Here is a 22,925-nt window from a genome sequence, read left to right as displayed (position 1 = left end):
GATCCTCTGGCCCGCCAGTGTCATCCCGAGTACTTAGGTCCGAAAGACTCCCGGTCAGGTCTAGGCGATCCTTTCGTGCTAGGCTCTGGTTTTAAGAAACCAAAATAAAAGTTTGCTTCGAGGTTAAAGAATGGCTGCTTTGGGTCTTTCCGCCCTGAACGTGACTTAACGCTTCCTTTTCTACCTGCAGGGAAGTAGCAATTGTGATTTTTTCCAAATCGATACCCGGGCTTCGTCAGACGAGGCGCTGCAGGTAATGGGGCCAAGGCCTCAAGGAAGCCGCGTCAGGGACCAACAGACTCGGACAGTCAGGCCGGCTCCGCGAGGGGGACTTGGAGCGGGTGGGATCACGGTTGCGGCGGAGCCGCAAGCCCGGGTGGGGAAGCAGGCTCGGTCCACCTTAAGAGACCGCGCGGCGCGGCGGCTGCGGAGGCGCCAGGCACCTGCAGGAGGCGCTGCTGCCCCGCGGTTCCGCCCGCGCCGCGGCGCGCCGCCAGCCTCGCGGCGCGCGGGCCTCGGTCCCCGGAGGGGGTGGGGACGCTGGGGGAGGAAGGGAGCGAGTGCATCCGTTAGGTAAGGAACCCGAGCCTTCCCGGATTCTGAAGCGGCCTCAGTGAGGCGTTTGCTGGAGGGAGCTTTCCGTCATTCTGCGCGAGAGGAAACGTGGGGGAGCGCCCTCCCCTGCCCCCACCGCCTGCCTTCCCGCTTCCCTCCACCTCCGCTCCCCGACCCCGACCGTGCTTCCCAGACCCTTTGTTCTCGAGGTTGGGAGCTGATGGGTGGGGGGCTCCCCCGGGAAGAGGTCCCCCTGCGCCACTCGGAAAGAAAGGGAGTCTCGCCTCACTCCCCGCCCTCGGCCCTTCCCGGCGGAGTCCCCGTCGCCCCGCCGCCCCTTCCTCCGCGTCCTAGGGCTTCCTCTCGGACCCGGACTCCCCCGGCTCCCGAGCTGCGGCTCCAGGCCTCCACCGTCAGTTTGCCCGCCTCCCTTCCCACTTCGCCACCTCCGAGGTCTCTGGGAAGGGGGTGGGAGAGGCCGACGTGAGGGGGAGGGGGAACCACGTCGCCTCCGCGGCTCTGAGAAGCCCCAGGGAGCCTTCTAGGCCCCGACCCCTGGGACCCGCCGCGGAGGAAGGGGCTTCCGCCGCAGGGCGAAGGGACAGCCCCGGCCCGCGCCCCCGCCGCGTCGCCGGGAGCCCAAGGGCGCACACCCAAGGCTCGGGCCCCGCCGTGCGCTGCCTCCCCGTCGGCACCCGAGCCCCGCGGTGGGAGCAGGGGGTTGGGGGGGACGCCGTTTCTCCCCAGTTGGAGAAAAGGAGACGCCGCAGTTCGTGCCCTGGGAAGGCGAATTGCAAACGGACGCCCCCTACGCACCCTCTCGGGCGCCACCCGCTTGGCTTCTCGGCCGCGCGCGACCCCGAGGGCTCCCGCGATTGTATCTTCTCGGGGACGGTTACAGTTGGCTCAGCTTGATTTCTTCCTTGGGCGAGGGCGTCGCTAAGTGGAGCCCAGGGGCAGGGATGCAGGGGGGCAGAAGCTGGGGCCGGACGCTGAGCGCAGAGGCGGGAGGACGTGGCTGGGCGGCCTCCGCGAGCCCCGAGTCCGAGGAGACGCGGGACTGCCCGGCCGGGCCCACGTCCCGGCCCCGGGCGGCCGCAGCCCAGCAGCCGAGCCCTCCACGCCCTCAGCTCCGAATGGGCCTTCTTAGAGTGCCATCTCCGCCCTCTGCACGCTCGCGACCGCGGAGGGGGCTCCGGGGGAGCCGGGGCACAGCGTAGGCTTGCCCCCTCCCCCCCACCCCCGCCCGGGAGAAGTGGACGCGGCCTGGGGCCGTCAGCCCGGGGCTTCCTGGAGTCCCCTCCGGCCTCTGGTGTGACCCTGGACCTCACTGGCTCTTCGAGAGCCGCGCCAGCAGTTCTCTGGGCAGCGGGTTCCCCGGGACACACCCCGTCCCCACCCCCGAGAGCTGGCGGCCAGCTCGGGATGCCAGGCGGCCAGGCGGGCGCCCTGCCAAATTCCGCGTTCCTCTCCAGGAGACGGGGAGTTGCGTCCCAGGCTCGGGAAAGCCCGCAGTTTGGGCTTGGGACTCGCTTGCAAAGCCCCCCAAGGCGCCAGGGACGCCTCTGCAGGTTGAATTCCTGCTCCGTATCACTTCAATTTTAATTAATCTTTTAAAACACCGCTGTCACGTCGCTTGCAGAAAATTAATCAAACCTGAATCCTTGTTGCATAGCAAGAATTTCGATCCGAGTCTTTTAAAAAGGACTTGACTTTGCAAAGTCACGTCTTTTACAGTTCCCTCATTCCCCCTTTAGCAAGGGAAATATTGCAAAAGTCAAGACATGTTTGTTTGGTTCTATCTTCAGAATGAAACTTTGCTTATTTCTGATCCTTAGTTTCTGTCTTTGAACAAAAAAAAAAAATAACGAGATAAATTGCCTACCTCTGTTAATTCAAAATATAATTACTTTGAATGATCTTTGTTTAAGAGCCCAGATAAACTAAGATAATCTTAATTTTAATGTGACACGACCCCTATTTTTCCTTGTGAATAATGAGAATAAAGCAGTCATTAATTAATACCAAGATATCTCCATAGAAGATGGTATCTGGTCTCACTGAGATGCTGAAACATCAGTTGTATTAGTAATTGATACTGTATAATTGAACATGAAGATAGTCGTCTATTTTTAACCTCAAAGCTCAGAGTTTATTTGGTGATTACTGAGCTCCTAATAATTAATTTTCGTTTCTTCTTGCTGCATAAATAATTTCTGTGATTCCCAGTTCCCATGCAACACACAGGCTTCTCATTAAAATCCACCCCTCAAAATATAAGATGTGGAGCTATAGTGTGCAGCAACTCTTTCTATTTCATCACTCACAACATATATATGCTCTGTTTTTTATATCTTCCTGCTACATCCCCCTTTGCTGCGATTTGCCTACTAAAAACTAGAATGTAACTACAATATCTTTTACCACAGCTTTGTCCTTCAGTGTGCGAGGGGTTCATTTTAATATATATTACTTGAGATCTCCAGTCTTTCAAGTTTCTGAGAATTGAGGCTAAGTTCCAATGAAGAATGAAAAATTTTTGTAGAGTGAGGTTGCCATAGATTATACTCCCATCTAACACAGCCCACAGTATCTCACACTCTTCTGTGGTTAAAAATAGACTTTGCTCACACACATTCTGTTTCTCCAACCTGAATTGAAGATCTGCTCTCAACAATTTCCTGGGTTAAATTTACACAACTTTGGTCATTTAAAAATAGACATCATCTCCCCAGAAAGAGAGAAGTCTTCCAAATAATCATGGAAATTTAGACTCCACCTTTAAGGTATCTGATTTTTCTCAGCATCAATTTGCTGATGATCCCCCACCCCCTTTTGTTTTTTAACCCAGTGGTGGAGGAGTCTGTTTTTCTCAAACATGCATAAAGCTCCCTGTGTATTTCTTCAGTATGTCTCCTCCGAATATATATTTTATACCACATAAATATTCTTAGTAGCCACCCTGCCAAACCTTTACACTTGACTTAATTGTCAGTGCTACTTCTAAAGTGATGAAAAGTATATCGGTTTTCCGCTTTTCTTTCCCCCTTTGAACAATTAAGACTTTAGGTCAATATATGATGGAGTAATTCTCTCCTCTTGGATTTTATATTTTCCCACTATAATTTAGACTGAAATGGGATTAAAACAGGATCTAGAGTTCTAATCTTGGTTGATGTTTTGGTGTATTCACGGTAATGAGTCCTATTCCCTGGGGTCATGAAGCTCCCAAATGTCAATCAAGCAAACTGATTCAGAAATGCCATTGTTCGACTCCCACGTCACTCCCCTTCCTCTCATTTTATTTAACAATACCGGAGTTCTCTGATCAGTCATTCGGAATATGAGGCATTATCTGGGGAAAATTCACAAAGTGTCTTGATCTTTCTTTGGGAGATACTGTTAAGGGGTTTCCGCAAAGCAGAAAGTGCTTGTTTATATTTCTGTCTTTGGACCGCACTACGGATCGAAGGAACCAATGAATACCCCTTGAAAGAAAATCATACCGTAAATCCGTCAAAAATTAATTCGTCCGGCTGAATGTTACATTTCTATTTTCGTGTGTGAAGCACCCTGACTGGTCACCGGTGGAGGAGTATGACCAGGTCTGGGTCCACTTGGCATGCCCTCACTTTCAGCCCCGTCTGTTTTTTACCCCATTTAGGAACACGAAGGTATTTAGCCTGCACTAGTGAACCAGGAATTTATCTGGGGGCGAGGAAGAGCCCACCTTTGCCCCGGGAGCTCTCCCCAGCCCACTCAGACGCGTCCGGGAGTCTCGGCGTCTCGCGTTTCCCATCGGCCGCCCTGGGTCATCTATGCTTGGGGTCCCAGCTCCGGGACAGTCCCCAAAGCCAAAGGCGTCACGTGTGTGACTCTCCCCGAACGGCCCAAATTAATAATCAGCTTCACTCGTGGAGGCCTCGAGCCTTCGTGCGGAGGAGGTCCCCGAAGATTCCCCGTGCCGAGCCCGGCTCCTGCGAGGACTTCCTCGGAGGGAGAGGCGGGCGTGCAGGGACGCTTTCCTGGGAAAAGCTGTCGTTTGCGGCTTTCACCTAGAGGGCTGCGGGCAAGGAGGCGGGAAGCCGGCCTCCCGTTAGGCGTCCTCACGAGGGATTCATCCCGAATCCCAGCGGCCGCCCCGGCTCGGTGTGCGCGATGTGCGTTCCTACCCACGCGCTCGCGGCGCGCCTCTCCCGAGGCACCCACCCCGGCGCCCCTCGCGGTCCGCTCTCGCGCCCGGGGGGCCGAGGTGACCCGGGGCAGGCGGCGGAGGTGGGGACAGGGGGGTGGGGCCGCTCTCCGGTGGGACGCGATCAATCACTTTAAAGCAAAGGGTTCAAAAGTTCCCGCCTCCCCAGACAGGCTTTCCCGGGGCCTGCTCCTCGCCGCAGCCCGCGGGCTCCCGGCAGCCGCGCGCGACGACGACGCGGGGAGCCCGGCCGCCCCTCGCAGGCGCCCCTTCCCGGGAGCAGCGGCTCCCGCGGGCGCGGCCGGGCCGGGGGGCGGGGGCGCGGCGCGGGCAGGCGGCGGCGGGGCGGCCCCCGCCGCACCGACAGGCCCCCCGGCCGCAGGACCCCGGCCGTGCGCTTTTCCCTTTCTCAGCAAGCGGGAAAGGCCTCCGCGCCGAGGCCGGCGGAGCGCGGGCGGCCTGGCGGCCCGGGGGCCTCGCCGAAACCCGAGCTCCCCGCGGCCCGGAGGGGCGGGGGAGAGCGCCAGCAAGCGGCCCCGGAGGCGGGCCGGGCGAATTCCTCCGAAGAAAACCCCCCAAACCTTCCAGGAGACGCGGCCCCCTCCGCCCCTCCGCCCGGCCCGTGGCCTCCCAACCTGTCAGTCTCCTCCACGCCACCCGGCCTGGCCCTCACCTGCGACCTTGCCCGGGGCCTAGCCACCGCTTCCCCTCCCCACCCCCGCTTGTAAGCCCCATCCCTTCCCTGACCCCTCCGAGGCCTCGGCTAGGGGAGCCGGGGTGCAGCGGAGGAAATGAAATTGTTCTGGAGATTACAGTGGGGCTGTTGGCCAGGAGAAGGGCTTTCCCCCCTCTTTTTCTCAGGCTCCCACGTTAAGTGCAAACTTGTATTTCCCTCCACAAGAATAGACAAAATTTCTCGCTTATTTGCAGTTTCGCAAAGTTCTACACACAGATCAGTGAACCTTAAGCGCCCTTTTTCAGGCCCACATTGTGGAGGTTTGTCAGGGTCCCTGGGCAGTGAGCGTAGTGACAGGTGAATCCAGCAGCCCCGGGGGAAGCCGGACCTAACCCCCAAGACTCACAATAGGGCAGGGGCCCCAAATCTCCCCCGGGCCGCTTCAGGCAACAGGTACTCCGCAGCAAGGCGGGCTCTCGGGATCCCAGAGCTTAGGCCCTGGACGCAGAACCCGCTTCTCAGTGACCCGAGACAGAGTCCCCCGACCCCCACCTGCATCTCCCCACCCGCACCCCCAGGAGATTCCTTCTCTCCAAATTACCCCTCAGTCACACAAGAATCTCTGTGCTCTGAACCACCTGCCCAGACACAGCCAGGCCGCATTTGGGCTTGTCCCTCACGGTGTAAGTCCCACGGATGCGTCCAACCTGCTTGCTCTTCCTGACCTGACTTGAGGGGAAAGACCGGGAGAAGCAGAAGAAGGGGAAGACCAAAGTCAGGGAGACGCAGACTGAAGAATAAAAAGCCTAAGGGACACCAGAGTGAAACCGAGCAGTACCTTTATTGTCCAAATCCCAACCCCCCACCCAGTCTTTCCCACACTCAAGAAGAGAGAGAACCGGTTTCCATAGCTCTGGCTCCTCCAAGTAACTTTTTTTGAGTGAGCCTTTGCTCCTGGGCCTACGCCTCTCCCCAACCTGAAGAGAGCAAGGGCTGTGTAGGTTTAGGGGAGATAAACAGCTTCGTAAGGCAGAACTGCCTCCCCGTAGCCAGTCATCATTCCACAGAGAGCCTGGGAGTGTCAAGCTTCAGGAGCCCAAGTGCTCCGTTGCACGACTAGCCTCGGCCTTACCTAGACCCCGGGCAGCCCGAATTAGAGTCAAAGGAGATGGGGAGGCTTAGGGTTCCTTCTCCCTGCCTCGAGCATTCCCTGGTAGGATCTTCATGCAGAAATATGGCCAGTCCCTAGGACCGTGCTCCACGTGGCAGCTTGGATAAGCGATAAGTGATAACTGGGATAGAAGACTGGTGGCACAGAACGGAGGGGGCAAGAGATAGACACATATGTTTACTTTTGCCTGACTCTGAGATTCCGCCTCAGACCTTCCAGTCCATCCTCACTCAGCCACCAGAGTAAAGGAGAAATCAGCCTTGGGGTTATCAGAGGGGGTAGGGGTGGGGGAATGCCCTTTCCAACCCCAGGCTAGTGTATAAGGAAGGAGGTGATGGGTCGGGGAAGCTCTGGCAGAGGGAAAGAGAGGTCTGAGCAGCAGCCACGACCCCCAGTCACTCTGAGGAACTCATCCTCATTAAAGAAATCCTTTGTATGATGCTGCATTTCTTTCCCAGATTCGTGGCGACCACATTGAGGAGGAGGGCAGCAGGCAGCGGCGGTGACCGCTGCTGCTACACGCAGGCATCCAGCAGCGTGTCCCCAGCAGCAGACTCGGTATCCCCAGTGTGAAGAGCCCAGGCCTGGCCCATTAGGCTGTGACTGAAAACAGTCCCCCCTCCCCTCTCCAACCAGCCTCCACAGTGACTACCCCAAATCCCCAAGCAGATTCCTGGACTGAGAGACACACGGTTCAGAGCATGACTGTCAAAGGGCTAGGTTTGGTGGGGGGGGGGGGGGGAATCCCACCCAATTCTGAAATCGCCAACGAAATCGTGTGTGGCAGTGGGTATTTGTGCATTTACACATGACAGTTGCATGCTTTCGGCCAAGGAATGACATTTCAAAAATATTTCTTCCCCCCCCCCACCCCATAGCACCAAAGGCTGTTTTACGTCCTGCTATTGTGAATCAACCTTCTGTAAACCATATTGTGCATTTTCCCCTGGATTTTAATGAAAGAAGAACTGTGCAAAAGCAACTGCTTTGTCCCAGAGCTGAAACAAAGACTAATACACAGCAGAGGGGCAGCCCTTCCAAGATGTACTCCTCTCCGACTTGGGAGCAAGGCTCCTAGAGTGACCGGCCATAATTGTGGTTGATATTTAATCCTCCTTAGTACAAAGGCCCATCTTTTCACCATGCAGAAGCACCACTGAGATATGACTAACCTTCAGAGTTATATCCCAAACTGAGAGTCCAGGCTTAGACTTGGATTGCCTAGGCCTCTTCTAACCCGAACAAAAAGGATCTGAAGAAAATCACATTTTCCCCCCTCCTTCGCAACAAAGCATTCCTAATCACTTCAGCTTGTTGGTGAATTTTTATTCCCGTGTCCACTTGGGGGTATTGAAATCGATCGCTGCAATATTTAATATATTACACTCCCAGGGTCATGGCTCTTCTAAGACCGAATTCCCTCTCCCTCACGCCCTCAACTCGGCCGGGTTACTACCCTCCTACTCCAATCTGTCCAGGCCCTCTGGTTTTCTGTCCACGTAACGCCTTATTTCTCAGCCCAGCCCAGCAACTTCACGTGTATTTTGTCTTCTGGCATGGACAGTGCTGAAAGCTCTAGGCAGCACTGCACTTAAAAGGGAAAACGAGGAGCTCAGTAGATTGGAGAAAATTAACCTGCCACAAACAGCCTCATTAAAGAGCTGCCTACCAAGAGTTAAGAATTAATAGCAAAATGGATGGGGGGAAAATAAAACCCTTGAGTGAAGAGACCTTAAAACCGCTTTCCCTGAAAGGTGCATAATTTACAAGCCCAACCTAACATTCAGTTTTATTTCCCTTTCCTAGTGACCTGTCCCCTAACCTTGTAATCCACTGTGGGGGCGTTTTCTCTCTGGTCCCTTTCTTCTTGCAAAAAAACCCCATAGGTTTGCAAGTCCAAATACTTCCTGATATTTTTGGTTCAGAAATGCACTTAAATTGTTTGGGGGCTTTTAATTTAGAAAGACACTTTAAGAGACTCCTGGAATACCCTTTGGGAATTGTTAGATGATTTGAAGAGTGCCCTTAAAAGAACTGTGTTTGGATAAGAGGGGGTGGGGGGGAATCATGCAGAAAGAAGCATGAAAAACCAGAGTGAGGACATTTTGTAGATTTAGTGTTCCGAAGGTGCTGTGCTTTATTTTGCACATGAAGTTCAAATTTAAGTAAAGCCCATGTATATGGGCTGTAAGTTGCTTTTCTAATGTTTTATTGGGCATTGTATTCTATATTGGCATTTTATATGCATAATCTCATTTCAATGCAGAGCCGCATACTAAATCCTGGGGCAAGCAGATGAGAATGCAGTATGGATATTACACTCAATTTCATTGGCTTCAGTGAGACTTTGCACATCGCGATTTCCATTGTAATGGCTTATCTTTGGCTGGAATTTTACACGTTGACACGGTATTCCTTCGGCCAGAATCCTGAATGAAGAAAGTGTGTCAATGGAACAGCCATAATGATTCCATTCACATTATAGCAGGTAACGAGGATCAATGGCCCCAACACTATTTATAAAAGATTTCCTGTGGGGTTTTTTTTTCTTAATCATTTTTGCACTTTTTTTTCTTGAAAGAGATCACGTTTGACACCAACTTTGGAGCACACACTAAAGTACTGGTTCAAAACAGTAAGACCTGGGAAACCCACAGTCAGGATCCTTCAGTTCATCTAGAAATCTTGCATTGTGTCAGAATATTATAGGCAGTCCACATGTTACGTAGGGTCTGATCCTATTCAGCTAAACCAGCTAGAGATTGATACAAAGGACAAGATTTTAGAAGTGCTGGCAACCTCCTAAATCTACAAATTAGTTACATTTTCCTCCCATTTAATGAATACAAAGCAAGTTCTATTTTCCTCCTATTTGATAGTGGGATTAAATGACAAGTAGCAGGCTGAAATTGTAGAAGATAATATGAAATTTTGACATTTTAGGTAAAACATGTTTCAGAGGTCATTTTTCTATAGAAGATGGCAGGGGTGTGTAACTAATTTCCCGATTTGCAATACATAAGGGTGGAAAAGGGCTTTAAAAACCCACCAAGATTTTTTTTTTTTAATTTTTTTTTAATGTTTTATTTATTTCTAGGAGAGAGAGAGAGAGACAGCGTGAGCAGGGGAGGGTCAGAGAGAGAGGGAGTCACAGACTGAAACAGGCTCCAGGCTCTGAGCTGGCAGTCAGCACAGAGCCCGACGCGGGGCTCGAACCCACGAACCGCGAGATCATGACCTAAGCGAAAGTCGGACGCTTAACCGACTAAGCCACCCAGGCGCCCCTAAAAACCCACCAAGATTTAAATATTTTATTTTCTTAAAATCATATGAGCCACAAAACAACTGGACAACCCAAATGTGAACCAAGTTCTTCCACTTAAAAATGCTTCTTATTTAGAAGGGGGTAAAAAAGACGACCTCTCTTTTTAAATTCAGCTAAGAAACACACTGGTGGTAGGGACATACACCCTTTCCATTCTCAATCATCTATGTTTGAGGTGGCTCGTTGGAAAAATCTTTAGTATTAACAGAAAATATCAAAATTGGCTTTCTGAAGACCAGTTTGCCACAGGACGTGTAGCACTTGGAACAAAATTAAAAGCTTCTCTGCATTTGCATCGGGCAATGGACTCCATGTTGGAACCATAGCCATGTGTTTATGGAGTCGAGCTCTCCTGGCCTGGAGATACACTCTATTTTTTATAGCCTAACAGGAATAGCTCAGCACATGCAGGACAAGAGGCTGGGACACCCTGGCCTCTCACCCCAGTGAGGAAGCTCAGGGACACTGCAGGCTCCCACACTGCCTCTTTCAGCATTGGTTTCCGCCCGAATCTTACCTGCCTTGCACCTCTGGAGAAAGTATTGTTGACTATTGGACGCAAAGGTTAGGTAGCAGAAGGGGAAGAAAAGGAAAAGCTGAGAAGGCAGGAGAAGAGAAAATAGAGAGAGAGAGAGAGAGAGAGAAGATAAAGGGAAAAGGTAAATAAACCTGATCCTGGCAATTTCTACTGCATCATGCAGGTTTGATTTTGAATGGCTACTACGATATCCGGGCATTTGAAAGCTTACCATCCACTGGTTTGCATATTGGGGTCCGATGTAGAGGCCGAAAACCAATTTTCCACATTTGCCCCAGTGACAATCAGGGTATTCATTTGAACAGGAGGTAAAAAGAGAGAGGGTGAGAGGGACATGAGGGAAAATGAGTGTAAAAATGTGCCTTTATTCCTGGGAGAACCAAGAGTCTAGATCCTTTCCAGTCATTTCAGAGACAGAAACCCTTACCTACTGACCGAGCGGTAGCCCCAAGATCTCTTACATGTTTGTGTCCGTTTCTAACTTTCACAGGGAAGAGGGAAGGCTGCCGCCTAACCTTAGGGCAGTCTCTCCTCTGTACTGTTTTTCCTCTCTATTGCTCGTCACTGATCAGGAGTATTGTGCTGTTCCTGGAGCTAACCTAAACTGATTTAAAAGAGGACAAGCCCTAACAATGGAAATTATATTCCCACCTTTTGGTGCCCAGCATGTGCTTGCCCAATAGCCCAGCCTCCAGGAGACTTTGTTTGTTTGTTTGTTTGTTTGTTTGTTTGTTTTGATGGCTTGGGGATGAGGGTAGGCAGCCACTCAGACAATTTCCCTTCTGTTTCTCTCCGCTTCCTTCAGAGCATCCTGGCCAGGGTGGGCCCTTGCAGACCTGTGAGCAGTTGATCTCTGCTAGACTGGCGATAGATAGTTTAGGGTCTAAATCTATGGATTCTAATCCTCTTCCATCCAAAAGGGCCAAACATAAACATATTGATGGCAGTGATTAGTTGAATAACTGGATCTTACTGGAGAGCCTCTAGGCTGCCTGCCACACTCTCTCCACCTCCTTCTGTCTTGCTCTAGTCTCTCAAGTAAAGGAAGGTCCCAACAGCAGGAGCTAAGGGATAGGGATACCCTAGCATCCTAAGTACTTGGTCTATTCTCCTGTAGATGTTCTTTTCAGACGACTGGGACACACACACACACACACACACACACACACACACATCTGCTGGCAGCATGCTCTCCTAATTCTTTTTCGAAATCTTTGTCCCTCCACCTCTCTGGCCTTAACGTCCCTTGCAAGGGGACAACCAGTGCCCTTCCCCCAGTTAGACACCAGTCAGCCCCGCAGCCATGGCGGCAGCCGCAGAAGAATAGAGAGCTCGCTGCGCAGTACAGCTCGGCTCTGGGCGAAGAAGTCCTGGGAGTCAAACAGTGGTCCAGGAGAGGGCTGCTCCCGACCAGCAAAACACTTTTTCAACTGAGCGAACGTTTTCCGAGCACCCACTAGGGCAATTTTAGGTGTTTCTGTTAGGTCCTAGGAAGAGAAAAAAAAAAAAAAAAAAAGAGGAATGGAGGTCAGCAGTACCAGTATGAGAGGAGCCCCGCATGAGGCCATTGACTTGGGGTTTAACTCCGCACATTTTGGGGTCGTGTTTTTTCCAAACACACGGGAGTGGTCTTCAGGGAAAGCCAAATGCACATGATGAAAACATCCTGTTTTGAGAATGCAAGACCGGTGGAGCGATGCCTACTGCCCACCAGTGCCTTCATCAGTCAGGAAAGGGGCTTGGAAGGCCCCCAGGCTTGAATTTGGTGAATTCGTGCAATTTGGAGCTTTTCGACTTAGTATTGATCCCTAAACTCAATTTTGAAAACAGCCTCCCTCGCAGAAGTGTGGGCTGTGTTATCCCAGTATTTGCACTCATCGATTGGGCTAAAATAAAATGCATCATACGCTCCTCAAAGAAGGAAGAGACAGGGACAGTCACAAGAGGAATAGCAGAAAGTGCATAGTTAATATGGCTTGTACGCGAATCCGCGAAACAAGTGCTTTAAACCCAGGGGGATTTCACGTAATAGCTAATTTGGTGAGAGAGCGAGTGTGCGCAAGCAGAGGGCCATCTTAGAAGGCCAGGAAGATAGGGAAGATATAGGGTTGTTGTTGTTGTTGTTTTACTGGAATTAACATTTCCTTGTGATTTGCATTTGCTAATGTCCAAACCCTTATGTACAGTCCACCTAACCCAATCTCTCCACCGCCCCCCCCCCCCAAGTAGGCTCACGGAGAAATTCTCTTCCCACTGACACTGCCAGAGCTCAGAGGCCGCGGCTGCTTTTCCCCTCGATGCACCGGGTCTTAAGTCCTGGGAAGGCCGCGGGGCCGAGCCCTGCACGACCCCGCGGGGTCCTCGCCCCAAAGTTAATCTGATGACCCCAGCGCCTGCCTGGTTTTGCCCATACACTTCCTGGGTCCCAACTCACTGGAAAGAGAACTGGAGGAGATGGGAAAAGGAGATAATATCTTCTCCTAAAGAAGAAATCCTTTTCCTCGCCTCGCACCCACGCACCCACACAAAAACCTTTCCCCTGATTTCTTCGGAGTCCATTTCAGGTTTCTAAGGGGGGGGGGGAGAGAAGGAGAGAGAGATCGCGCGTGAGAGAGAAAGGAAGAAAGAGTGGGGGAGAGAGACGGAGTGAGACAGCTTTTAAACAAAGGCAAGGAGGCGCAGGCAGGGGTCTGGAGCTCCCCTTCGGGGGGCTGCTCGGCCCGTACCCCGCTCCGGCCTCCCGGCCCGGCATTTTCGGGCGTGCGGCAGGCTGGGCCAGGCCCGCCTGAGCCCGCGCTGCACGCGGCCGGAGCCCCGGAGACAATGCCCAGGAACCAGTCCCACCCCGGCCGGCCGGGGTCCGAGGCCGTGCGGCCGGCGAGGGGCGCCGCGCCCCGCCTCCCCCGCGGCCCACGCCGCCAGGGTCGCCCCGGCGCCCCCGGTTCTCCTCGGCCCACTTAGCCAGCCGCTCGCGGGGGCCCGCGAGTTCAAAACACGCCTTCTCGTTCATCACAGCCTGGAAACGCTCGCCCCTCGCTTCCCAGGCCGAGTCCCGGTCTCCAGAGGTCGCCCGGGCGCTCTCGGCCGGCGTCCGCCGCCGCGCTGGGCCTCCGAGGCCGAGCGGCCATTTACTGCCCTCTGATTGCGCCGAGGACCAGGTTAGCTCATAAAGCCTTTCACACTCAACAATGGGGATTTTCTCAACAATTAACAAGAAACAACATAATAAAGCCATTTACAAAGACCTTGCTATTTACTATAAATTAGGCACTCTTTAAGAGACCAGTGCGTAATTTCACACACTTTACAACTGGGGCTGCATTTTAAACACCCGGGAAAACAAGCTTGTTGCACTTTCCTGTGACCCATCTGCGGCGCACCTCTGTTTCCCCTCTTCCTCCGGGAGCAGCTTTGTTTGCATTGCTGCACTCCAACCTCCCCAGCCAAGGGTGGCTTTCCAGGTCACTGTCTCCCGTTTCCCGTTTCCAGGTCATCATTCCACTTGCAGAGGCACCGAGAGGTTCCAGGGACAGGAACCGCGGCGCCCAAGAGAAGCAAGCCTTGCCCCGTCCCATCTCCCCCCTCTTGGGGAGTTCTGCGGGGCCCTCGCCTGCGCACCCGTGCCCTCCCCAGACTCCCGGCCCGCAGGTCTTGGGCCACTTCCCAGAAGGCGTTCGCAGCCGAGCTGCCTGGCCCCGTGGGAAGCCTCCTCTCCTCGCCACTTGTGTTGCACGCACGCATTTTGGAGACCCTGGGCCAGCCCTCGGCCCAGAGCAGAAAGCTGGGCCCCATTTGCCTGGGACGGAGATGAGGCCTGGGCGAGAAGGTGAGAAATGGCTAGGCGGTGTGTGCGTGTGCCGGGGTGGGAGATGACTTCAGAACACACAAAAGGAGCGCCAAGTGAGAGGAGGCGGTCCAGTCACCGAGGGCCGGCCGCGCGCCCTGTCGCCCCTGCGCCCGGTGGGCCTGGCCTGGAGGCCACTGGGGCAGGAGGCTGCGTGGAAAGGGGCTGGCGGCCGCGCGCTCGGGGACCTGGGGCTCTCCCGCCCCCGGGAGCCAGTAAGTGACAAATTCAGAGGAGAGAAGGATCTGGGCGGGGGCGGGGGGGGGGTGTCACAAAGAAATTTGTTTGCCACCATGCAAAATGGCGGCATTTAAACACCCTTCTGGTGTGGTGGCCCAGGCCAGAGAGCGCTAAGAGCTGCCCTGGGTCAGCCCGGTGGCCAGAGCTTGGCACCTTGGTGGAAAGCGAGGGGGGAAAAGGGACCCCGAAGCCCCTACGTACCCCGGGCCGGTCCTTCGCCGGCTCGGCCGTCCCCTGCGTCCCCCACCAGCCCGCCAGTCCCAAGGCCCGCGCCAGCAGCCCCTGGACACTGACCCCTGTTTACAAACACAGCCCGGGGGCGGGGTGGGGCCGGCCGGAATGCGGGCTGGCGGGGTGGGGGAAGGCAGCTCTCTCCCGAGGACGCCACCAGCAGAGAGGAACGGGGAGTTGGTGCGAGAGAGCGGGCCCGGCAGCTGGAAAGGACTGAACGCCTTGTTTTTGAAACTGTCAATTCCCTCAACCCCTATTGTGAGGGCTTCATGCAAAACATCTCAGGCCTTTTAAAGTAGGAGCTTGTGAGGCCGCCACAGTTTGAAAAGGAGCGAGAGAAGAGCGGGGGCCTAGGGCATGGGCAAAGAATGATAGCTGAGCCCCCCTCCTTTTTTTTTTTTTTTTCCCCCTCAAAAGACGGCCTGCCAAACAGGTAAAATGCAGCCCTCCCCCCCACCTCCTAGATCTTCCCTGCGTCCCTACCCCCCAGGCTAGTTTGCAAATGCCCTTTGGCCTAGGGAGCAAACCAAAACCAAAGCTAGCATTAAAAATAGTTCTTCCTTCCAGGAAGGGGAAAATCCTGGGGAAGACCTGGGTGACCGGGTGGACTCCCTAAGGTGGATGGCCTGTTCCTCCTTGTCAATTTCCTGAAGTTAGTTGATGGGGAGCCTTTATCCCCCCCTCCCCCCCGGTTTGGCTCTAGGCAACCCTTTTTCACATCTTTTATCAGCAGGAAGTTATTTTCAAGGTGAAGCAAAACTCACATTTTCTATCTTTTGTAGATACTAAAGCTTTATTATGATTTTTTAATGTGAGGGTTCTGTTTTTGTTTTTCACCATGTAGGATCTTTGTTTTTGTTTTCTTTGAGAGAGAAAGAAATGCTCTTGAGGCATTGGTCTATATCTTTTCCTGCATTCAAAGAAAACTACCCTTCTCCTATCAAGCAGACACTTCCAATTCTTGTGACCAGAACTTTGAAGAATTTTTAGACCATTGAAAGTCACCCAGACATGGGTAAGATAAAAATCCACACACCAGGCCCATCTAGTTTGTGTTATTGCTGTTTAGTGGTGGCTCCTTGTTGTTGATTTTAAAATAAACAACCATTATTGAGATTACTGCACTGTAATCAAGTAAGCCAGTAGAAAAGAACACCCACTTTAAAGAGTAAATAGTTGAAAAAGAGCAAGCTGCATTTTCCAAGAAGGCAGATAACCCGACTGGAAGACAAAGTGCACACATCTCTTAAAAAAATAATTAAATCTCCAATTCGGAGTCTTATCAGGAAACTATTTTTACAGGAGACCAAAAATAAGCTTGTTTCCCCTCAAAGTCAGAGACAGCGCCCTTTCCTGCATTTTCTTTATGTTTGTAGGTGGTGAGCTTTAGACATAGGACTAAGTGACCCTAGGACCATGGAGTGCCTTTAAAAAAATGCTAGCACCTGAAAACATTGAAAGGTAAAAATGCAATCTGTCAATGGAGGTAACTTTGTTTTTCTCTCAATAAGGCTTAACTTTTTGAACACATGGGACATTTATAGCATCTTAGAAAACATTAATCATAAAGCAACCAATATGAAATAAACTGTACTGAGAATAATTCCCACCAGCAGAATGGGAAAACAGCTAAGGGACCACCAGAAATGGAAAGAATACCTTGCATCTGCAAGTTCCTGAATCCTATTTGGTACACTCTCCTAACAGAAGCCCCAACTCACGGTTTGCTGTGGTTGGCTGGCTTGTTGTAGTACTGTGGGGTGAAATTTGTGTTGACTATTTAATTTCTTTCCTTTTGATGGTATCACTCTGGAATGCCTCGGCCTCCATGCTGCTCATTCTTCAGCTCCTATAAACTGAAACTATTGATTCTCTGAGGGCTGGAGACCAAGTGTCAAAGCTGGAAGCCGATATTTTATGTCAGAAATTCCATCGGGTATTATTTGTTTTAAATTGTGTTTATTCCACCTAGCAAGTCCTCTCACACCCCCAAAATCTGTAGGCTTCAAATATATTCTCAATTTATAACATAGGAACAATGATTCCATAGCCAACCAGAAAAGTACTAGTCTTAGAAGTCATCATACTTTGAACTCTCTTGACTTAGCAGTAATTAAAGAATAGAAATCACAGACTTCCTGTGTGTGTATGTCACACTTTTTACAGACTGACCTTACAGGACAAATCACTGCATCCAAATTCTGTATGGCCTTCCAAAGAGGAAAGAACTCAGACTGCAAAGCCAATTGTTCAGCTTTCTGGGGGCTTTAACTGTAACTGGGACTGGTCTTTGGAATGATAAACAAACATGAATTCAAGGAGAACATCCCCCAATTTTTGCTTTGACCATATCTATCTTCCCAATAATAATAATAATTTTTAAAAAAAAGGACCCAGTGAACCTACATCTGGCAACATTCAAGAAGGAGAGGAAGGGAGGCAGTTCAAAGCATCTGTTTACTCCATCCAAATGTATTTGGATGCAGGTATTCTCAGCCTCTGTCCTTTACAGTAAGAGCAAAACCACAGGCATATACAGCAATTAGAGCTGAGACCATCCAGATCTATCTGAAACATTTATAGACAAAAGAACATTTTCAAAGGGAGTAGGCATTAGAAGGGTAAGGGCCAGAAAAAAAAAAAAAAAAAAAAAAAGACTGCATTTCCATGAGAAGTAGTGACTTAAATTCTCACAGTAAACATCTCATTGACGTTTTATGATTTATGATCTATAGATGCAACTTCTTAGGATTACGATGGCAAAGATATGAGATCCATAATTAATTTGTCAGACTAAGGGGGGGGGGCGGAGGTGGGCCAAAAATTACCAGATTTAACATTCATTAAAATAGCAATTGATCTCTGCTTCACTTTCTTAAACCTGAAACTTTTTGCACTTGATTTGTAACAAGTTTGCAAAGTCTTGTTGTTATTTAGAAAGAAATCCAGTGTTTTGCACAGAACCTGACTGGCCTCATCACATGCTATTACAACAAAACACTACACCCAACAAATGCATTTCTTTCAGGCAAAATCATTACAAATGAAAATGTCAACAAAACCATTCATTCCTGTTAACCGTTCTTCAATCTGGAATAAGTAGAAATGTATGGAACCAGGAATTTTAAACAGTGTTTTTAATTGAAAATAAAGCTAAAGCATGCTTTTCAACAGTGCAAATTTCCATAATTTTGATTTACTGCTTCCATCATCACAACATAGTACACCAGCATGGCCCTTACCAAGGGCTAGACCCTAGCCATTTGCATGTTGAACTACTTTGATTTTAAGTGCAAATATAGATAGTCACCTCTGATTGTCACTTGCAGTAGAAACTCTCCTGCTTTATCACAGGATGGTCTGAAAACAGAAGTTCAGAGAGATGCAGAAAAAGGAAAAGGTAATAAACTCCAAGTGCCTGAGTTCTGGTACCAAAGAGCCCTAAAATAACTTATTTTTCATTTGGGATATTCTTAGAACTCTGACCCATTGTACTTTTCTCGGTTGTATTTACTGCTTTGTCATTATGAAGAGTCAGACCAAAAAATATCCTGCTATTAAGGGAACTATTTTAATTGTTTTGCAAGTTTGAGGAGTCAAACTCGAGGAGTCTGACCACAAGGTAAGCAGGACAATAGTGAGTAAGAGTCACCTTATTTATAACCTTTGGGTGAGAACACAAAAAGGAGTTATCCAATTGCAAGGAGTAAAATCACATCCTTTACAAGAAAGAAAAAAAAAAGCAATCTCATATTCATTTTACTCAGTATATATATGAGGCAGTTTTTACCAGCATTCAAGCAGGACTCCCCAATCTTTCCACTCAAAAAAAGAAAGAGATAGAGAGAAAGAGAGAAGGAAGAAAGGAGGAGAGGAAGGAAGGGAAGAAAGAAAGAAAAGAAAGAAAGAAAGAACGAAAGAAAGAAAAAAAGAAAGAAAGAAAGAAAGAAAGAAAGAAAGAGAGAGAGAAAGAGAGAGAGAAAGAAAGAACAGAAGGGAGGAAGGAATTAAGTGCAACTACTCTTGGAGAAGGAATGAGAGGAGCAAAAGAAAAAGATATCCCACAAACAGGAGCTCCAGAAAAGAACATTTTGGGCTCACAGAAACTTCTTTCTACCTCACTGTGTAACCACGTAACCTAACAAACTTTCACTGAATTAACAGTTACACTTTCAGGTCTGAAATCTAGTGCATAAACTTAATGGCTCATTGTAATATTTATTATTCAACCTTTTGACATTTATTTGTAGCAGTTGAATTGAGGTACCGGGTGCATTATTAGCATTGAAACAGTAAAGTGTTCCAGCTCTACCTTAATAACTGAGTTTTACTTGAGTCTTTAGCCTGAAGTAGTCTGTGGAATGTAAACCAACCCTTCTCCCACCCCGCCCCCACCCTACTCCAAAAAAAAAAAAAAAAAAAAAAAAAAAAAACCCGCAAAGAAAAAAAAAAAAAAAAGTAATCCGATTTCTGTCTTCGAAATGCGATAAACCAGGGCTCCAAAAGGGGTGTAACACGTTAATGGACTTGTACAAACCATCCTGTGCAGTTATACGACAAAAGGAAGGTAATATGGTTCAAGAAAATATCTTCCAAAACACTTTTATGAATTAAATTTCCTGAATTTGTGACTCGGTGGAAGAGGTATTGCAGAACCGCCCAGCTGCCATTTCCATATAGGATGGGCCTTGTGAGGAGGTTGGGAATCCTTAGTGGTGTTTAAGGAATACGCCGGCCACAAATCCCCATCCTTCCCGATAATGAGTGACGGTGGACAAGGAAAATTTGCCATGAAATTAAATGGCCTTTTCACTGCTGATGCTACATTGCTGGCTACCTTTTTACGTCTGTTTATAACTGTAAAATCATCCAGTGTTCCTTCATGTGTTTCCGTTTTACCAGTCGGACGGGGACTTCTAGCTGATTTCAAATTTGGTTTGACTGGAGGTGTCTGAAGTACAGGTCGCTTTCCCAGTACTAGTGTCCGGTAGTTTTTTCTCACCCTGGCACCAAATTTATATTCCCCATCCTCAGGTTTTGGAGAATCTAAAGTGCATGAGAGGCCCTGACTCTGAGCCAGTGGATTTAAGGAAGGAGTCTCTTTTTCAGGGCACGCAAAACCTTCTTCCTTTGCTGTGGTTAACAAGGCGTCCTCATTACTTTCCGTCACACTGTAAAACTCCCCCTTTGTATCATTGCACTCGCACTTAAGCTTATTTGTAATAAGGTCAGGTTCATATTCTTCATTAGCACTACTGTCTTCTACTTTGATTTTAATGTTGTGCAGAAATGGCAAGGTCTTGTCGCCTGTGTTCGTGCACGGATTCTCAGCTTTCGTCGCTGCCGCGTCCACCTCCGAGTCAGTTTGGGAAGAGGACAAATCCGTAGCAAATTCAGCACAAGGAGGGATTTTGGAATCTTTCTCTGAATTCGCGGCCGCTCCCGAAGAGTCGTTATGGAAGAACCTAGCTGCTATTGTGGTGGTATCCGCACAGTGTGCAGTAGGAGTTGCTTGTAGGCATTTCCTAGCCTCTCGGAGTATTCTTTGTTGTGGAAATGCATTGTTTGTCTTTGGGCTAGGTGAAGAGGCCCCCTCCGCCGAGCAGTTAATTGTCAGGTCAGTTCTCTTTACAGTACTGGAAATTTCAGAGTGTGGGAATGTAATCTCAGATACCCTATCGTTCCTTATCTCTGCGAAACAACTCCCCAGGCTGGCCGGGCAGTACACCGGAGACGCTTTGGGGGCCCAGCTCTGCAGATTCCACTCCTCCGGCGACTCGGCTTTGACACTACTCTTGAGGTCGGGAAGTCTGCCGGCATCCTCGAAAGCAGCGGGTTTGGTTGCAGCGGCGGCGGAGGCCAGATGGTACAAGAAGTTGGCCTGCGCCTGCACGCTGGGAGGCTTGCCGAAGCTGGTGCGTCTGAAACGGATGCTCTGCACCGACACTTGGCTGGAGCCGGAGCTGGAGTCCGACTCCGTGGACGAGTCCTCCTCCTCCGAGCTGACTTCGCTGGAATCCGAGGCCCCACTGCCCCCCTCCTCCTCCTCCTCCTCCTCCTCCTCTTCCTCCTCCTCCTCCTCTCCCTCCTCCTCCTCTTCCTCCGAGGACACGGAGTTGCTGGAGCTGGAGAAGCTGGAGCCAAAATCGGAGTCGTTGGCTGCATGGTCCGAGTAGGAGCTGGACTCCGAGTCGCTGCTGCAACTCTCGGGAAAGCTGCCGAGATGGGGCTGCGGCCGGCGGTGATGAGGGGGGTGGTGACCCTGCTGCGGCTGTGGGGCCCGGTGGTGGTGGTGGTGGTGGTGGTGATGGTGGTGGTGGTGGTGGTGCGGAGGCGGGCAGAAGCCGTTCACCAGATGGAACCTCTCCAGGCAAGTGGCCCCGGCGGCCGCCGCCGCCGCCGCTGCCGCCGCCGCCGCCGCCGCCTTGGCTTTGTAGGACCTGGGCAGCAGCAGCAGGCGGCGGGCGCCGGCGTGGGGCGCGAGCAGGCAGTCCTTGGCGCCCCCGCGCTTGCGCTTGCAGCGGTAGGTCAGGCTCCCCGGGCCGCCCGCCGCCGCCGCCGCCGCCTTGGGCTGGGGCCCGGCCGCCGAAGCCTGGTAGTAGGCGGCGGCGGCGGCGGCGGCGGCGGCGGCAGCGGCGGCGGCGGCGGCGGCGGCGGCGGCCGGGTGCTTGCTGCACAGCAGGCTCCGAAAATAAGCAGGGTCCGAGTGAAAAGCAACGTAGTTTCCCTGGAGCGGGGCAGTTTCATAGTTTAGAGGGGGTTTGCAAGGCGAGCGCACGATTTCCGGGTAGTGCAAGCCCGGGTATTTGCTAAAAATCTGAGGTAGATGGGCGGCGGGGCGCGCGGCGGCGGCGCCCGGGCGCGGGGACTGCGCGCTGATTGGCAGGGGCCGCGCGGCTCCGCTCAGGCCCCGCCAAAGTTGGTGCCTGTCCTTCCAGAAACCCGGGCGGGGGCTGGCGGCGGCGGCGGCGCGCTCTGGCGGCGGCGCCTTTGTGGCCAGGGCCCGGCCGACCCTCCTGCGCTTGGTCTTGAGGACACGCTCGGTTTTGCAGGAGGTGTAGAGCGCTTCCACGTCTTCCCGGGAGATGAGAGTGCATTTGGCGGCGTGGAAGGCGATGCTGTTGATTGCCTTGAGTTTCCGCAACTCCTCCAGATCGCAGTGGTGCTTTTTCACTTTCAAATGATCCATGCGCTTGTGCACGGTCGTCCTCGGGATGTTCTTCAGCAGATCCGTGAAGACTTGGGAGAGGGCAAACATTTGCTTCCCTTTAATGATGAGGTAGCCGAGCCTCACGCCATCCACCTCTTCAAAACCTGACTTCAGGTCTCCCATCTCGGGCACTAAATGATCCCCACCATTTGCAGTAAATATATACGTGACGCATACATACACATGTATGTATGTTAATCCTCCGCCAGATGCTGCGTGTGTCTCAAGGCATCCTGCTAATAAAATAACAAAGACTGTTATTACCGGCGAAGGGAGTGCCAAACTCTAGGCAAAATCATTGGAAACAAAACAAAACAAAACAAAACAAAACATGAAATTACACTGACTTGATTCTTGCTTTTTTTTTTGGTTTTCGTATTTTTTTAAAAAGAGGGAAAAAACCATCCGGTTTCTGATCTGCCAGTGTGTTGGTCTAAGTCTCCGATGCAGATCAGTACCTGGGCCCCTCAATTCCTTCCTTCTCCATTGGAGCACTATGATAATGGAATGTGAAGGGAGAAAGAGAAAAGAAATGCAGCTGCTATTCCCGCCGCTGCTTTAGCTACAAATAAAATGACAGAGTGAAGTGAGCTCGTCCGGAGACACCTTCATCAATTAATTCCCCTAAAGCCAGCGCTGATTGGACACTCCTGACAGGTGATGCAATAAAAATTGATATTCCACCCCTTCCCCCCAAAATCTCCCACTAATTAGCATACCCTTATACTGCCACCTCCCCTCCCAAAGTAAATAATACAGTCGGTATATAAATCTTTCCATTAAACTATCGGAGCTCAGAAACAGCCCGACTCACAGACTTCATCTGAACCAGTGTGTGTACGCTTTAAAAAAAAAAAAATCCCTGTATATTCGCCTTTAAAGGAATATTGCCTATTTTTTCCTTTATTTGCATTTTACCGCTGCAGCTATTATCATTTCAAAG

At 51.0% G+C, this 22,925-nt stretch overlaps 1 protein-coding gene and 1 long non-coding RNA gene across 2 annotated transcripts; one reads left to right on the top strand and one right to left on the bottom strand.

The window, feature by feature from the left end:
• Positions 1-542: 542 nt before the first annotated feature.
• On the top strand, positions 543-7,899 carry LOC120232384. The gene is made up of 2 exons (XR_005528554.1): positions 543-573; positions 7,053-7,899. It is a non-coding gene; the product is annotated as an uncharacterized LOC120232384 (long non-coding RNA).
• Positions 7,900-19,250: 11,351 nt separating this feature from the next.
• SKIDA1 (SKI/DACH domain containing 1) lies at positions 19,251-22,120 on the bottom strand. Its single transcript, XM_039233069.1, has one exon. The coding sequence runs from the start codon at positions 22,103-22,105 to the stop codon at positions 19,376-19,378; it is 2,730 nt and encodes a 909-aa protein (XP_039089000.1). The 5' UTR covers positions 22,106-22,120; the 3' UTR covers positions 19,251-19,375.
• Between the last annotated feature and the right edge of the window lie 805 nt (positions 22,121-22,925).

Source organism: Hyaena hyaena, unplaced genomic scaffold, assembly GCF_003009895.1.
Source record: "Hyaena hyaena isolate Hyena2069 unplaced genomic scaffold, ASM300989v1 scaffold_72, whole genome shotgun sequence".
Taxonomy (NCBI): Eukaryota; Metazoa; Chordata; class Mammalia; order Carnivora; family Hyaenidae; genus Hyaena; species Hyaena hyaena.
This window is presented reverse-complemented; position numbering and strand designations above follow the sequence as displayed.

Coding starts and splice junctions, on each gene's coding strand:
- SKIDA1 (XM_039233069.1), bottom strand. CDS start 22,105: ATGGGAGACCTGAAGTCAGGTTTTGAAGAGGTGGATGGCGTGAGGCTC.